The sequence below is a fragment of the Silurus aristotelis genome (assembly GCF_946808225.1).
Source record: "Silurus aristotelis genome assembly, chromosome: 25".
Classification (NCBI taxonomy): domain Eukaryota; kingdom Metazoa; phylum Chordata; class Actinopteri; order Siluriformes; family Siluridae; genus Silurus; species Silurus aristotelis.
The window spans coordinates 13,818,147-13,835,321 of NC_139598.1; the positions used below are offsets into that span (position 1 = coordinate 13,818,147).

Below are 17,175 nucleotides of genomic sequence, written 5' to 3' on the forward strand. Positions count from 1 at the left end.
TGCCATATGTGGTTCTTCTTTAAACTGTAACCACAAAATTGGGGGCAATTCTATAAAATGGCTTTGGATGCAGAAGATGTCCTAAAATCCAACTAGGAGACCCAAACCTGTTTCAGCATGACAACACCCCTCTGCCCAAAGCTCTTCTCCTTTAAGGTATGCTTTACATGGGTTGGAGTGGAAGATCTCGATTGGCCTGCTATAGAGATCAGACTTAAACCCAATTTCACACATTTGGAATGAATTAAATTGCCGTCTGCACCCTAAGCCTCCTCAACCTGCATCAGTTCCTGACTTTACTAAAAATCCTTGGGTCTGAATTTGCACAAATCTCCACAAGCACACTCCAAAATATAGTTGAACATCTTCGCAGAGGAGTTGAGGTTATTATAACAGCAGATTATGTTGAAAAATTATAAAACAAAATATATAATTAAAACACTTACTGAATGGTTAGGTGTCTAAAAACTTTTGTCCATATAGTGCATTTTAACTCAAACATCTAAGAGCATATATACATTTTAAACATCAGTCCTAAAAATGGCAACATAAACTGTTTTTTTTTGTATAATACAATAAAATTCTAATTGATTGAATTTTTAGACGGTTCTAGCATCGTAAAATGATCTTCGAGCCATGAAACCTTTAAAAAAACTTTTTTTTTAGAATCATTTATGTAAGATGGCAATTTTTTAGTTGTCTTGCTTCAATATTTTAGCAGAGATCAGCGACACATCCATTGGTATGTAGCGAACAGAACAAGCATGTTAAATACTTTACCCTTGTTAGCAAACACTCGAGAGGGCGAACAAAGGCATCTTTGAAAAAACACAGATAAAGTTCTGGAACGACTCCACGGCGCTTACGCTCGGCCACAGAGCTGGAGCTCGCCCAAGGGCGAAAACATCAGAGCCGATCACGTTACACTCGCTCGCTTCGCTCTCTAATTGTGCAGCTGTAACACTTTCCAGAAACAGAACACTCGCTGATGTACGGTTTCAAAAATGGCACACTTGATCATTGATTATACCTCTTCTTTTGTCTGAAATCAGAATTCTTTCATAGGTCCGCAATAGCTGTCTTTCGATCTTAATTATTTAAGTATATTTCAAAAAATATTTCATGTAGAAGACTTAAATAAAACAGTAAGAAATTTTGGACAAGTGCAAATGTTTGATAAATATTTAAGAGAAATTTAATATAAAAATATATAAAATATATTTTTTTTAGAATTATATATTTATATCAATAGTAATATTTATTTTATAATTTTTTTTGTTGCATTTCTTATATTTTAAATAAAAAAAAAGTACTTGTATAATATTCTAATATTCTATTGAGAGTGATATTTATATAGAAATATTTTTTTTTATAATAATAATTTTTTTTATTATAATTTCCATACAGACTTGTTTTCTTTATATAATTACAGACTTTTATAGACAAAAGTATTTGGACACCTGACTTTTCCAGCAATATGTAGTTCTTTCCCAAATTGTTACCACAATTATATAGAATGTCTTTGGATTTGGTAGCAGGACATTTTCCATCGATTAGATCCAGGAGACCCAAACCTGTTCCAGCATGACAACACCATTGTACACAAAGCCAGCTTGATGAAGATATGCTTTACACATTTTGGAGTGGAAGATCTTGAGTGGCCTGGTCTAGATTTTTTTTCCTTAACCTTATTGAGCACCACAGACCTCCTCAGCCTAAATCAGTCCCTGTCTTTACCAACACCTTTGTGGATAAATGAGCAAAAATCTCCACAAGCACACCCCAAAATCTACGAGTTTTCCAAGAACAGCAAAAATGTGGAATGGGATGTTCAAAAAGCACATGAGAATCTTATGGTCAGGTGTCCACAAACCTTTGTCCATGTGGTGTATATATAGAATCTATTCAGTAGAGAGCCAAGCATTAATCATTTAATGTTGGGGAAAATGTTTAAGTTCGACTTTAATTTATGACAGATTTTTTTTTTAACCCCAATCTTATGCTCACCTTTTACATAATACTTAACCTTCTTGTACATCTTCTCAGACTCTTCATTGTCTTCAACTCCCTGATACGTGTATATTTGTGTATGCATTGAATAACATAATCTTGTGTGTTTTTTTTATGTGTCTTGTTCTCTCAGTGGGAGATCCAGTTTAAATCGGCAGGCCAGTTTTATGAATTGGGACAAATCCTTTGATAATCAATGTTAGATAGGCCAAATCTAAGTTTTATTATAGAACACGGAACATCAGGAATGCTATGATCTGAGATGATCGTAATATGTTGTGAATAAGTATATGGGGAAAAAAAAAAAAAGGCCAAGGCAAGGCTATATTTAGCATGACGCAAAGCATCCTTAATGGGAAAGAATCGACGAAATGAAAACGACTCGGATGAAAGAAAGTAAATGAGAAGCTAATTATGTGCATTCAGATGATGTTCCGGATGATTGTCGTCGGTTATTTGCTACGACTCCGAGCCTGAACTTTCTTTTAAAAAAAAAAAAAAAAGATAGGAAAGAGAGAAGCGCAGTAACCTGGAGTGTTTGGACTGAATCTCTCCTTGAGCTCCTCTAACACTGGTGCTGTCATTCTGGGTTTCGTTTCATTGCATTGTTCCTTTTGTTTGTTTTGTTCTTGTCATTAACTTTGCTTACCCAGAGCCAAAGCCTTAGTAGGAGAATAGAGCCTTTTAACCCTAGGGTTCAGGTAATTCACACTATATACCACTAAGACACTCACCCCTGTGCCCTTTATATCCCTTTATTTACCTCCCGCTTTTTTTTACTAAAAGCACAGCAAGTAAATGGCTGCGCTTTCTGTTGATTTCATTTTGCTTGTCATTTTTATTTAGTATGACTTTCTTTTCTACCCCTGTTTTTTTTTTTTTTTATACCGGAATGATTTTGCAAGAATGATTTGCATGGTTAAAAAATCTTTAAGAAACTTCTAAAACTAAAGCATAACATGCCATACTTGCTAATCATAGTACACTTCTGGCTGTGTGATTATTGGAAAAAATCCACGTTGAAGTGGTGTGATATGATCACTTTCCTATAACAACACAGCCTGATTTTTTTTTCCTCTCATACCACAGTGCTTACAATTTTAGTTTTTTTTTTTTTTTTACGTTTTTGGGAACATTTAACGTCCATGGAATTATTGTTTAGTGTGAAAACGCAAACTGCGGTTTTGTGGTGGTTGTTACAAACTCTGACTTTGGAGAATCTACTATATCAAATACACCATTATACTTATTTTCAATATTAAGGCATTAATAAAAAAGTTTTGTTTACTGTCAAAAATATTGGGACACCTGCTCTTTTTAGCCATATGAGGTTCTTTTCCAAACTGTTACCACTTATATAGAGGCGAACAATGGTATAGGATGCCTTTGGATGTAGCCGAATGAAATTTTCCCTTCACGTAAACTAGAAGACCCTGTTCTAACCTGTTCCAGCATAACAATGTCCCAGTACAAAGTCAGCCAGATTATGGTTTACATGGGTTGGACCTCACCCCAGGCCTCTTCACCTACATCAGTACCTGGTTTTACTAAGACCCTTGTAGGTGAATGAGCACAAATCTCTCATTTCAAAATCTAGTGAAACATCTTCCCAGAAGGGTGAATGTTATTATAACGGCAAATAGGGACTAAATGTGTTATTGGATGTCTAAAAAGCACATTCACATCTATCTTTTATTACAGTGTAATTCTTAGAGCTGTATTGTTTTTACAAATGATCACCTCTTCAACTGATTTAAACTTGCTGTAGAAAAAAAAATATTTTTTCAAAATCTTCCATTGTGTATCATTGATTTTAGTGCAGTTTACAAGGAAATGAATGTAAAAAAAAAAATTATTTTCTTTTATTTATTTGTAATTGCCTGTCAGATTAAGCACTTTTCTTCTTCAACTACTTTTACTTTTCTTTAAGTAGTTGATCATTTAGATCAAATTAGTTTAGTTAGTTTTAAGGTAATAGGTTGAACTTAACAGTGCCTCTTATATTTGAGCCTCCATATCATGGCACTTTTAGGAATATACTGTAGTGACTACAAGAAAATTTGTGCAATTGTGCAAAGGCAAAACTTGTTTGGAAGCCTTAGAATCAAAGGAGTGTTACTAGATAACTTTTGGAAAAACTTTGAGAATCATTGAGATTGAGATGATCAAGGAAGTAAGAAATCATAAAACCTGTTAATTTGGAAACTCCACCAGAAAATATTTGTAATCACTAAACATTTGTTTACTGATGAGACAAGTCTCAAATCAAACACCAAAATCCACCATTGCGCACACATCCGGCAATTAAAACCCTCCGTGTGGAAACATATCAAAATCGTTTGGTGTCCTGATGATTTACGTAATTTAAAACACCGTAATTACTTTAAAACATTCACAAGGATATTTTGTCTTCATGCTCCGTGTTGAGTTTGGTTTCACTAATAATGAACAGACATTTGCATTAAGCATCCATATTTGTCCATGCCCATGTTGATTAGAGTATAAAAAACTTTAAATGTATTAATTGATAAAAATGTGTGATTAAGTTGCGATTATTCACAAGTTAACTCATGACAATCGTGCGATTAATTGCGATTAAATATTTATCAGAATTAAATCTCTATGGCTTGATTCTTACCATAAAACAAAAGAACGTTGCCGACATAATACAAAGCCAAGAAAATGCAACAAAGAAATGCACATCCTGTACCTTTGTGGCCAATTAGTATAGTTGATCTGCGTCGTTACACCTGACCCAGCCTCCATGAGCATAAATTATATTACTTTTTACTTCCTTAAACAGAGGCCAGGCTCTCAAACCACTCTAAAAAACACAACTAAGCTATTTAATCATCTCAGAGTGCCACTTATAGACTATATTTCTCAAAAAAATTAGCTGTCTTTTGACTTTTAATCTCATAACTGGTGTGCAGCAGTTCATTTGGTGAAATTCAGTTTATTTATGGCTTGATGCTCTCGGCTGATTAGGCTTTTAATTCACCACAATTGATTGAAATACTCGCTGCTGCCAAAGCAAATCTTGATATTATCAAACTCTTTGTGTGTGTGTTTTTTCTTTTTTCTTGTATTCATTTTTACACTCTCTTTTCTGACCTCGTGTGTGTTTGTCTACTGCATGCAAACTCGATTTCTGCTGTGCGCTCATTCCCTTGCCTGTTGATCTGTTTGTATTCTAAATAGAGCAAATTTCTTTTGCAAAATTGAAACTTGTTACAGACACATACACATAGCACAAATAAAAACCGAGCGATATATCATGAAAAGAAGACTTAAGAAATCATTCTGTTTAGATTATACGCTACAGCGGTTAATGGTTTATGATCTGCGTTGATCATAGCACGTATTTAATACATATGCTGTATGTTATCTATCGAATGTTATCCAAGTGTGTGCACCTATATCGTGTTATACAACAAAAAAGGTGATATATTTAAGGCTATACAGACTGAATTATTAGTACTATATTATGTATATTTATTCACTGTTTTGTGATGATCTAAGATAGAGCTAAGCATCAAATAATCATCATTACATTTTAGAGACCACACATGTGTGTACTATATATAGTGTATATTAAGAAAGCAATGACTCCAGAGATGTCTTGATCTTCCATTAGGTTAAACTCTGGTACGATAAAGTAGGCCACCAGCTGATAGTCACCATCCTGGGGGCCAAGGACCTGCCTTCGCGAGACGACGGCCGACCGAGAAACCCCTATGTCAAAATCTACTTTCTCCCAGACCGAAGGTAAGAGTGGAGAAAGTGTACAGAATGTCAGATTTGAGTTTGTTGATGCGTCCCGGCTTCCATACTACCAATGGTAGTAAATAAACACAGTTTGAATTATTGTTCCACCAGTGACAAAAGCAAGAGGAGAACTAAAACTGTAAAGAAGTCTCTAGAGCCCAAATGGAACCAGACGTTCATGTACTCACCAGTGCATCGGCGTGAGTTTCGCGAGCGCATGCTAGAGATTACGCTGTGGGACCAGGCGCGAGTCCGTGAGGAGGAGAGCGAATTCCTTGGAGAGGTACAAACATGCAACACAATGTCTAGACAAGCTGTCAATCTTGAGGTTTTTTGGATATTCCTGGTTGAAATAAATGACCCAAAAAATAAATTGTGCTTGACGGAAAAAAGTGGCAGTAGGTGGGCTTGAAACTTTTGTATAGTGTTCTAGCTCCTGAATACGAACAGATGAAGAAGTCAAGAAAATACAACAAAGGTAGATTTGTGGCCAGTTAGTGTTCTAGCCGCCATAATGTCCAGATTATGCCAAAACACTTCACTTTCTTCAAGCCACTGCACTATGTCACATGATCATTCCATTTCTTTAATACCCACACTTAATCTGCACTAGTATTCAAGTCTCATTTGTACTGCACTCTCTCTTGCTTGTTGTTTTCGCTCAAGCCCAGGTTAAGTTGATCTTGTACAATCATGTTTCTGGATATTTTGTGTTTTTTTTGTCTTTGCTTCATATATTTGCTCTGTGATAAAAAAAAACCAAAAAAACTAAATAAACACATGAGCTTAATTTCATCCTTCACACATTACCATACATCATAATTTCATCAGTAAGAATTATGTTTCTTTATTTTTCCATTAACATAAAAAGACATTAATGAAAATCCTTTGTATCTGTACAGTCATTATAGTGTTTGCATATTTTGGTGTTTTTTTTTTTTTTCCGTCAGATTCTGATCGAGCTGGAGACGGCGCTGATGGACGACGAGCCGCACTGGTACAAGCTGCAAATGCATGACGTCTCTTCGATGCCTCTGCCCAAGAGTTCCCCTTACCTTCAGAGGAAAATGATGCATGGCGAAAGTCCCACTCGCAGACTACAGAGTACGGCTTTAACCTTGTTTCTTGTTCGAGTCACACCTACGTCCTGGCAGTAGAACATTCAGAAGCGATCCACTTTTCTCAGTATAAAAGCATAATCATAGCCGCTAATAGAAAATGTATAAAAGTTAAGTACAGGTAGTCCCCAGCTTACGATGGAGATATGTTCCGATGACCACATCGTAACTTGAAAATATTGAGACATGATCTAACCTACCCAGGAGTCTTAAAGAAATTAGATCAGTATACGGTAGTATACTGCAATTTGTTATTAATTGAACAAATTGCAGTATATAATTTAGCAAAACGGAGCAATTTACTAACTTTACAGTATATATGTTTGTGGCAGCACACACATGGACTAGCACCTGTTCGCACGTGGGGGATAAAACCAGACAAAGTGGCCAGCGACTCTGATTAAAGTAGAGAGACAACAGCTAGAATTGGGATTTGAACACCAAAGCGCTCTAACAGCGAGATAACTGAACTCTGTCGGTCGCTGGTGAGAGTACTGAGAGTAGTCCCAACGCAACGTACCGCAAATAGGCTGCTACGTTTGCCTGCCGTGTGAAACTTTTAAAAAATGTGTAGCTTTTTTGTCATCATCATAAGATCGAAAAATCGTAAGTCTAACCATCATAACTCAGGGACTACCTGTATTGACTTACACAGTTTATTAAACACATTTCAAACTCTAAAACTAGTAATACTTCTTAAAGCTCTTATATGATCCTCTTCTTGACCTTGCAGCTCACAGCTCGTATTCATACAATTCAGGTAAAAGTAAAAAAATAAATAAATCACTGCATGTCTGTAAAAAGTGTTGTTTTCTTTTTGGGTTTTTTTTGGGTATACTGTAAATCCCCACCTCTGTGTTTACTTTATCCGTTACGAGGCTCCCTAAATTCCCCCTCGGAAGTATTGTGCTTTTCTCTTGTTGTCAGCTCCGTCGTGACTAACTTTAATACACCTGAAATCCCCAACAGACTAACAAGAATGCTCTTTTTTTATGCTATTAACTTACAGTGCTTGGCTGTCCCGAAAAAATACAGAGTCATCGTTTTCCTAAATAACTCAACCCAGGATTTATGTTTCGATTTGTCCCCATCCTTTTTTTGAAGTGTGTTTTTTCCTTTAAGAACCTTTAAAAGAGAGAGCGAATTGCGCATCATGTAATTAGACCATTTTCTGTAGAGCGTCCTTTTGCGTTCTCTGGCTGCTCTTCCGTCCTTTTTCCAAGAGAAAAAAAAAAAAACGTGAAATGTACGTGTGAAATCTGACTGAGCTAAAAAAAAAAAAGAAGTGTTAAAATAGAATTTGAATCTGAGAAACGCAGTGATGTTCGCCTGTTCGCCTGGTTTCGCTGTTTACAGTACTAAGTGGAAAAGCATCTTATCACTTTTCTCTTTTTTGTCAGCTAAGAAGAATGAGAAGAAACTGTCTAAACTAGGCAATCAGACAACAGGAAATTCCCCCCACCCAATTCTTTGAGCTTTTGCTTTGCAATTTCTAAATTACAAAGCTTTACATGCTATTTGCTCCTATTTGCTAATGGTGCAGGATGAAAGGAAAAAAAAAATCATCCTTTTAGTTTTTGTCATCATACAATATTTTGTGACACATTTGTTTTATATTTCAGGGAAACAAAAACAAAAAGTCTTTTAAACCCTTTTGTACATTTAAATACTTACTTTAATAGTTTAGCATAATGTGATGAGCATTTCCTCTTTACTTCTGAGACCTTAAACCAGTATAATGAAACTGTTTTGAAATGCTGTAGGCAATGTATATATATATATGTGTGTGTGTGTGTGTGTGTGTGTGTGTGTGTGTGTGTGTGTGTGTATTTTTTCTCTTCTGTAGGATCTCACAGGATCAGTGACAGCGAGATCTCTGATTACGACTGTGAGGATGGCGTGGGAGTCGTTTCAGGTGATCACACCACAACAAACACCAACGATTTTTGTTCGCATCCCTACACTATATACTGTAGCACTGTATTGTAGAAAAAAAGGCTTTGACACCTTTGTTTCCTGACTATGTAGAGGGTTAACAGTTTCCTTCAAATCAATTAATTGAATTGATTTCTTTGATATTTACCTTGGTTCGGTTTCACACTACACAGAATTCAATAAGCAAAAAAATTTTTGAAAGCAAAAACATGATGGCTGAGAGGTTTGTTGAGCATGGAAGCGTTATTGTAAATCTGCTTCATGGACTGACGAAGAGAAGAAGAGCCTTTATTTGTCACATATACTTTACAGCACAGTGAAATTCTTTCTTCACATATCCTAGAGATTTTTTAGGAAGCTGGGTTCAGTCATGATCCAGCACCCCTGGAGCACAGAGCCTTGTTTAGGGGCCCAAGATTGGCTGCTTTGCGATTCCCAGTTATTGAATCCCCGACCTTACGATGTGCACAGGGGGGGCATGGGGTATATCGGTAGAAGAATGCTGAGGATGGAGCTGGCAGGCAGGAGAAAGAAAAAAAGGCTAAGATGGCGGTGTATGAATGTGGTAAAGGAAGACATGCAGGTGGTTGGTTCAATAGAGGCAAACCAAAGAAAGAACAAAGAAAGGAAAACTGAAGAAAAGAAAGAAAAAGATAAAGGAGAAACATGTACAGTAATATGTACATGTGAGTAGTGTTTTGTTGAGAAAGTCCAAGTTTAGGACATTCGTTTTCCTTCGTGAAGTGATGCATGATGGGACAGTTCATGTGTTTAACAGCTCAGAATCTGCTGCTTTTTGTGCTTACACACGACGTTGTATTGTAGTCTCAGGCAAAGACACACACACACACACACACACACACACACACACACACACATACACGCGCACGCACAAATACTGTATTTTAATGTCTCATCCATCTCTTAGTAGCTTCTTAGGCACAGCTTTCCGCATTTCCTTTGTCTTTGTTCTCTTCCTTTCTCTCTCTTGTGCTTATTCGCACACTTTTTTCTCTTCCTGGTTTATAAACGCTGAATCGCAGCTTCCTGCCCTGCATAAGTCGATTACTGTTCAGAAGAACAGCTTCGCCTCTCGTTAAATTGCTGGGCTTGTTTTCATCTCTGCTGGATTCAGCCAGAAATGCAGTGTGATGCAGAGGTGTATGTGTGTGTGTGTGTGTGTGTGTGTGTGTGTATGTGTGTGTGGGGGTGTGTGTCAGAGAGCGAGAGAGAGAAAGAGAGAGAGAGAGAGACAGAGACAATGACAAAGAGAGTGAGAGAGAGAACTATTGTGATACAGTCATTTCTGGCAGGGAAGTAATTTTTTTTAATGCATTGATTACAATTTAGCCCAATGAAACTGCATCAGCATTAAAAAAAAAGAAAAATAGAAGCCTGTATTGTTCAGACACATCAGTCGATCAAGTGGAATTTACAAGTTCTACACAGTTTAAGACTAATAATACACTAAGTGGACAAAAGTGTTGGGTCACCTGAGATTTCAGCCATATGTAGTTACAACTGTTACCACAAAGTTGAAGGCACACAATTTCCCTTCACTTGAACTAGGAAACCCAAACCTGTTTCATCATGACAATGCCCAAATGCACAAAGCCAGCTCCATAAAAAAAAAGCATTGATTGGAGTCGAAGGTCTTAAGTACCCTGCCATATAGCTCTGACCTCAACCCTCTTGAACACATTTGGGATCAAATGGAACATTGACTGCACCCCAGGCCTCCTTACCTCACCTACATCAGTACCTGACTTTACTAATACCCTTTTTCGAGCAGACTTGAACTGGGAAAACCTAAAAACTTTCTGACAAAACCTTCATGCACAATCTTCAGGAACGTTCAAAAGCTGTTCCAATATCACGTGCCATTCATTACATTATATTATACATGCAATAACAATTATTATATTCTTCCTTACGAATATACAATGAAAGTAATGCATAACTACCCTACACTAGCACAGGCTTTTCTTTGCTTGGTTTATCCTCTATAAAGCAAATATATAGAAAGACCACAGAAGCAGAATTTCTTTTTTTTTTTGTGAAAGTCTTTTAAAACCCTCTGTTATGCTTTCGCCTATTAAACGTGCGTCACACTCTGTTGGAGTGCAGTCAGCGTCAGTCAAGGCACCCGTTAGCCTTTAGCTTTAGATGATGTCTGGATAATGAACCCTTTCCAGTCGAGCGCACAAACGCCATCGCCATCGCCATCATTATTATGCTATGAGTTGGGAAAGCTGTTGTGAGGTGAAAGGCAGTTTCACTAATTACATCTCGTATATACCAAAAAAAAAGACACAGGACACAATTCAAAGACATAAAAAGAAATGGATGTTGGTCTTGTAGCTGCGATTTCAGATTCAGTTGATTACACTTGCTGCTTATCAAAACTTATAATGAAATGAATAACATTTAATCTATTGACAAAAGTTTTTGTATACCCGACTTGAAGAACTGGAATTTGGAGTGTACTTGTGGAAATTTGTGCTCATTTAACCACAAAGGTATTAGTTCAGAGGCCTGGGGTGCAGTCAGCATTCCAATTCATCTTAAAGGTGTTCACAAGGGTTAGGGTCAGAGTTCTGTAGCAGGTCACTTAAGATCGTCCACTTTAACCCATGTAAAGCATATCTTCAAGAAGCTGGGTTTGTGCACTGAGGGCATACTGTCATACTGGAACAGGTTTCCCTGTTTCTCATTAATGCCTTGGGTGGTTCCATGAAATTCCGGAGTAAGAACGGGAGCTTTGAGGATGGATTTGGACTGTAGTTATTGTCAACACTCTGCTACATTGACTCAGAACAAAGGTTTGCTTCTAATCACCTTCACTGTACCACACAACATCGTATATCTGCTATAAATGGACATTTAGTGCAACCCAGATGAGGTCGAGGTTCCTTTTTGAGTCTGGTTCCTCTCAAGGTTTCTTACTTATGCCATCTCAGGGAGTTTTTCCTTGCCACAGTCGCCACCAGCTCGCTTATCAGAGACAAACTTACACTTATAAAGAACATATTCATTTTTTATCACCACATTATTTGTGTAAAGCTGCTTTGAGACAATGTTCATTGTTAAAAGCACAATACATATAAAAATGAATTGAATTGAATTGAGTTTCCGTCTTTCAGTTCAAACTACATCATCCAAAGACATCCTGTGCAATTTTGTGAGTTAACTTTGTTTTACCAGCTTGGAAAAGAACCAAATATGGCTGGAAAAATCAGTTGTCCCAACACTTTTGTCTAAATAGTGTATGAAGTTTTTAATTACCCAGAGACTTCACAATACATTATAATACAGGCGAGTTCTTTATAATGCAAGCTAGTTTATTAATTAGATAAAGTAAATAATGTGCATTAGCTAGCTGGCGTTAGTTGTCCTAGCTAGCATTAGCTGCCCTTAATTAAGGTCAGGGTAAGTTCAGAAATACCACTGTTAGCTCATTAAGTTACGTTATCAGATATTTGTTTTATGTTGTCAATCACCAATAGTAGCTGAAATGTTCTGAACAATTCCTGGCTAAAGCATTTTATATGGATGGTTAATTTTTCTTGCCAAACCGATTTGTTTTTAAGTGTTTATGTCTGTATTTGAGTTACATTCTTTCAAAAAAATTTACTCTTGAATTCTTCAGAGCTCACTTTGCAGTCGTGAGCTCTGTGTACCTCTGATTGGCAAAAATTTGTCATGAACTACATGAAACAAGACTTATTACACCAGGTGAACTGTACTATTTAGTGGCCTTGTTGAGCACTGGCATAACACTGTGTCCCATATTCTCTCTCACAGAATACAGACAAAATGGACGGGACCTCCAAAGCTCCACCCTGTCTGTACCCGAGCAGGTCCTGTCATCCAATCACTGCTCTCGGTCGGCGGACATCAATCGAGCACGTTCACGATCACCCAGCGTCCCCCCTCCTCAGAGGTATGCTAACTCCTCTTTTTCATTGCCCTTAATTCACCATCAGGCTTTAACACTTTGCTAACTATGGTGCAGTCTAATGGTTTCCTTAGCCTTGTTGTTGTGGCATCTTAGGCTTTAAATATCTTCTTTCTACATACAAATTGTCTTTAAAACAATATGATTATTTTGCTCATTCTGCTTGTACTAATTTCCAAAGCAATGGAAGAATCTAAACTGTACCTTATTTCTGGGATGGTACCTTCAAAAATGACGGGGTGGTCCCTTCAAAGAGGTGGACAAATCAGAAATTTATCAGCAAATGTTTTTGGTGTGACCATGTTTTGTCTTGAAATTTGGTTAGAAAGCTAGCTAGCTAGTTAAATGCATTAATACAGACTAAGGTAAATGCTAAAGTATTTATATAGATGTATATAGCAAAATAGCAGCAAATGTTTAATATTTTGGCGGCAAAATAAAATAAAATAAAGGCTAATGTCTTTTATTTTGTATTTAAATGCTGACAGAAGCTATAGCTGCACTGTACAGTGTTTTATTTCTGGTTTGGGTTTCAAGCTAATCTTTAATCTCTCCAGTAAAATTGGTCTTTCCAGAAGCCACACTGCACCTTAAATGATCTATGTAGAGCAGTGGAAATGGGCCTCAGAAATGTTTACTAGATACTAGATTGCTAAAATGCTGAGATACTCTGTCCCGCTTTGGTTTGACATATTTTTCATTAAAACCTTTGCACACTGTTAAAACATGTATAATGGAAGAGCTTGCTGGACCATTGGTGTTCTTTTCATTCGTTTTTAAAGTGAGGCACTTTTTAATCCTCAATGCTAAATTGGGTTTTATTAAATGTGCACTTTTTTTTTTTACTTTTTAGTTTGTATCCTTTCGAAACTAGAAAAGGTATTTTTCCACAGGTGAAATATGTATCAAAGATTCAAAAGGGTATCAGATCTAAGGATACCACCCCAGTAGTTTAGTACCAGGGAACAAGAATGGAGAAGAGTTTACATTTTTGTAAATGCAATTACTTCACAATATGATTTATTAATCTGTTTTGTCTCTGAAGAAAGGTGTTAATTTTTTTTTCTCATTGTTTTTTGTACATTGTTATACTATAAATGGGGAAAATATATAATTGGTCCTTGAGGGCACCTTAATTCAGAGAGCGAAATCTTGTCATATTTATATAATACATTTTTGTATCATTTGTTTGTGTATGAAATTAGTTACTTAATTCTAACTGCATTTTTCAAAACTCCATCTTGCCTGTAATGTTCAGCGATTAGTTCTGTAGTAGAAATGGATTTGCATCTTTGCAATCTATATTCATGTATTATAACTCAACTATAATGCATAATATTGCATTGGCTCCACAGTAAGGGAGTGATGTGAATCCAGTCTCTCTCTTAATGTTGTCATTTGGGGTGATTTGACAGCCACCCAGCCAGTTCTCCTCGAACGGACGACATCTTTTCCTCATCTCTACCTCCAATTTCCATCGCTCCTCATCACTTTCCTCCTCTCCTCTTCTTTCTCTGTTCTCTCAATCCCACCGCAGTCATTTTCTCACCTTACCTCGAACAAGACACAGTCAGCCTGTTCATCATCAACAGATGGAACTCAGGTAGATCTTTCTACACCTGTGTCTATCTTTATCTACTTGTCCTCCTCTTACCTGGTAGAACATCAGGGTTCCTTAATTAAACTGAAAATCAGATTTGAAAACATGCAATTTTAAAGAGATTCGGTGTCATACATTATAACTCTTATTGTTTTAATGTATTGGTCTGTGTATGATGCGTTCAGTCATTTTTCTATTATTATTAGGGCTGTCAGAATTTGGTGTCCTGCTGATTTACTTAATATTATAATATAATATATAATTACTTTATTATATATTATATAATAATTATGTAAAACATCATAATTACTTTAAAACATTTACAAGAATATTTTGACTTCATGCTCTATGTTGTATAGGGTTTCATTAATAATAAACATACATTTCCATAAAGCATCTGTAGTTGTCCAGGCCCATGTTGATTAGAGTATTAAAAGCTTAAAAAGTGGTCATTTAAGGTACATTTAGAGCAGATACAAGTGTGCGATTTAATTACGATTAAACGCAAACTAACTCATGAAAATCATGCGATTAATCGCTATTAAATATATGAATGAATTGACAGGCGAAATCTTTATATATTATTATTTACGAAAATATGAACTAATGTTTCATTGTTTATCAAGATGTATAATGGAACTTTATTCTTTTTGCATAAAAGGTATGAGGATCTTTTTAACTATTAGGTTTTCTATATAATTCCTCTATTAGCATCATGCAATTGATTTGAATGAAAATCTAATTGCAATATGATACTGCAGTATTTGGAGTTAATGCATATTCAACAAAGCAAAATTAAGCTTAAATACCTTAGTGTTTATATCCCTTAATATATCTTAGGTGTGAACCCATTTAAACTCTTAGTTTTATAATACAACTACAATAAAATTAATGCTGTACATTGGGATGTTAAAACAATGTATTATTATTATTATTAATTAACAATTATTGGTATTTTTGTGCTGGGTTGCCAAAATGTACAGGTCATAAAAAAAAACCGCAGTTCAATACTAGCTCAAACATTTTTGACAACTAGACAAATTTTGTGTAAAAATAATGCAACCTGGCAGCTCTAGGGACATGTCTGAATTCACACAGCTCCATGGAGGTCAAATCTGCATTCTCCAATATAGAGAGTGGCGTATTAAATACTTTGCTATGAACTACCTATGAAATGTTATCACGGTTGGGTACGTACCTCATGTCTGAAGTCACAGTTCTGTACAATTTCAGTACAGTTAGGGGAAAGAAATGCAAAAGATAAAATCACTCATTATGTTTTATTCATGCAGATTATTATCATTAACATTCGCGAACATCAACATTTAAAGAGTTTACATTTTAAAAACAAGTGTTATGGATTCTTTTGGCTGTATTTGTCAGAAATTTCAGTTACCTATTTGAACAGCAACAGTTATAGAAGTTTACTGAATATTGGCACTGGTGTGATCACAGCTACACCAAATCAAACCAATATGACTCACTTATACAATACAGTGTATATTATTACACCTATCATTTCTTCATAAATGAAAAAAGAAAAATGTTTGATTGGTCAAGGAAGAGGAAATCAGAGGCAGACGTCAGGTTACCACTATTAAAACAAGCTTTATTTTTGCTACGTTAACTTTTTAGTTTTACTTTTCAGGCATATAAATGGTCACACACAAGAATCTCTCTCAAGGCCTTTATTTCTCTCTATTTGATAAAAACAAAAAACACTTATTAGTAAAATCTTTCGCAAATGTGTCATACATAAAACTCACCTACTCTGGCTCCACCCTCTATTCACAAATCAGCACTCCACCATTCCCCTGCTTCTAAAGAACGCAACCTACACAGACCAGTTTGCAGTAATGGTATAGAATATTTTTAATGAAAGAGAATCCTGACACTTTGAGGAACCCCAAATCTAGTGCTGGCTACTTGCTGACAGACAATTCATCCAGCCCAGGAATGCAGTTAAACGAGCAATTTGCTCAAAGGTCCAACAGTGACATCCTGGCAATTACAAGTTTTGGAAAAAGAGAGCTTGCTAAAAGGTTAATAATACCTGTGTTTAACTGTTAATTTACAAAAAATGGCAGCCATCCCCATATAATAGAATATACTCTATACTGTATGAACAAAAGTATTGGGACACCTGAATTTTCCAGCCATATGTGTTTTTTCCTGTTACCACAAATTGACTAGGATGTAAATATACAGTTAAATAAAATTTTCCCCTCAATTGAACTTGGACAACCAAACCTGTTACAACATGACAATGCCCCTGCACACAAAATAAGCTCCATGAAGATATGGTTTACATGGGTTGGAGTGGAAGATCCTTGCTATAGAGCTCTGCTATAGAGCTCTGACTTCAACCCTATTGAACACTTTTGGGATGAATTGGAATGCTGACTGCACCCCAGGCCTCCTCACCCTGTCTTGGAACCTGACTTTACTAATGTTCTTGTGACTGAATGAACACAAATCTTCACAAGCAAACTCCCAAAATTCTAGTTTCCCAGAAGAGTGGAGGTTATTATTAGAGCAAATGGGGACCAAAATTTCAAAAACTCTAAGGGATAGAAAAACTCACAAACAAATAGTCAGGTGTTCACAAACTTTTATTTATATGGTTTGTGTATGTATGTATATATACAGTATGTATATATATATATATATATATATATATATATATATATATATATATATATATATATATATATATATATATATATGTGTATATGTCACAGCATTTGATCAACCCATTTTAAATGATTCAAATGCTAAACAAAAAA

General features: G+C 36.0%; 1 protein-coding gene and 1 long non-coding RNA gene across 26 annotated transcripts in view; one reads left to right on the forward strand and one right to left on the reverse strand.

The window, feature by feature from the left end:
* rims2a (regulating synaptic membrane exocytosis 2a) overlaps positions 1 to 17,175 on the forward strand; it is a 183,131-nt gene that overhangs the window by 98,713 nt on the left and 67,243 nt on the right. For 12 of the 25 annotated variants that reach the window (XM_083529828.1, XM_083529830.1, XM_083529827.1 and 9 more), the window contains 5 exons: positions 5,648 to 5,778; positions 5,890 to 6,061; positions 6,729 to 6,882; positions 8,743 to 8,811; positions 12,636 to 12,774. In XM_083529828.1, the coding sequence (XP_083385954.1) occupies positions 5,648 to 5,778; positions 5,890 to 6,061; positions 6,729 to 6,882; positions 8,743 to 8,811; positions 12,636 to 12,774 (665 nt within the window). Of the gene's footprint in view, positions 1 to 2,663; positions 2,712 to 5,647; positions 5,779 to 5,868; positions 6,062 to 6,728; positions 6,883 to 7,629; positions 7,657 to 8,742; positions 8,812 to 12,635; positions 12,775 to 14,326; positions 14,393 to 17,175 lie in introns of all 25 variants that reach the window. The other 13 variants (XM_083529819.1, XM_083529816.1, XM_083529815.1 and 10 more) reach the window with 8 other exon arrangements.
* LOC310719910 lies at positions 1,768 to 6,555 on the reverse strand. Its single transcript, XR_014531605.1, has 3 exons — positions 4,521 to 6,555; positions 3,614 to 4,200; positions 1,768 to 3,323 (listed from the first exon to the last, which is right to left on the reverse strand). It is a non-coding gene; the product is annotated as an uncharacterized lncRNA (long non-coding RNA).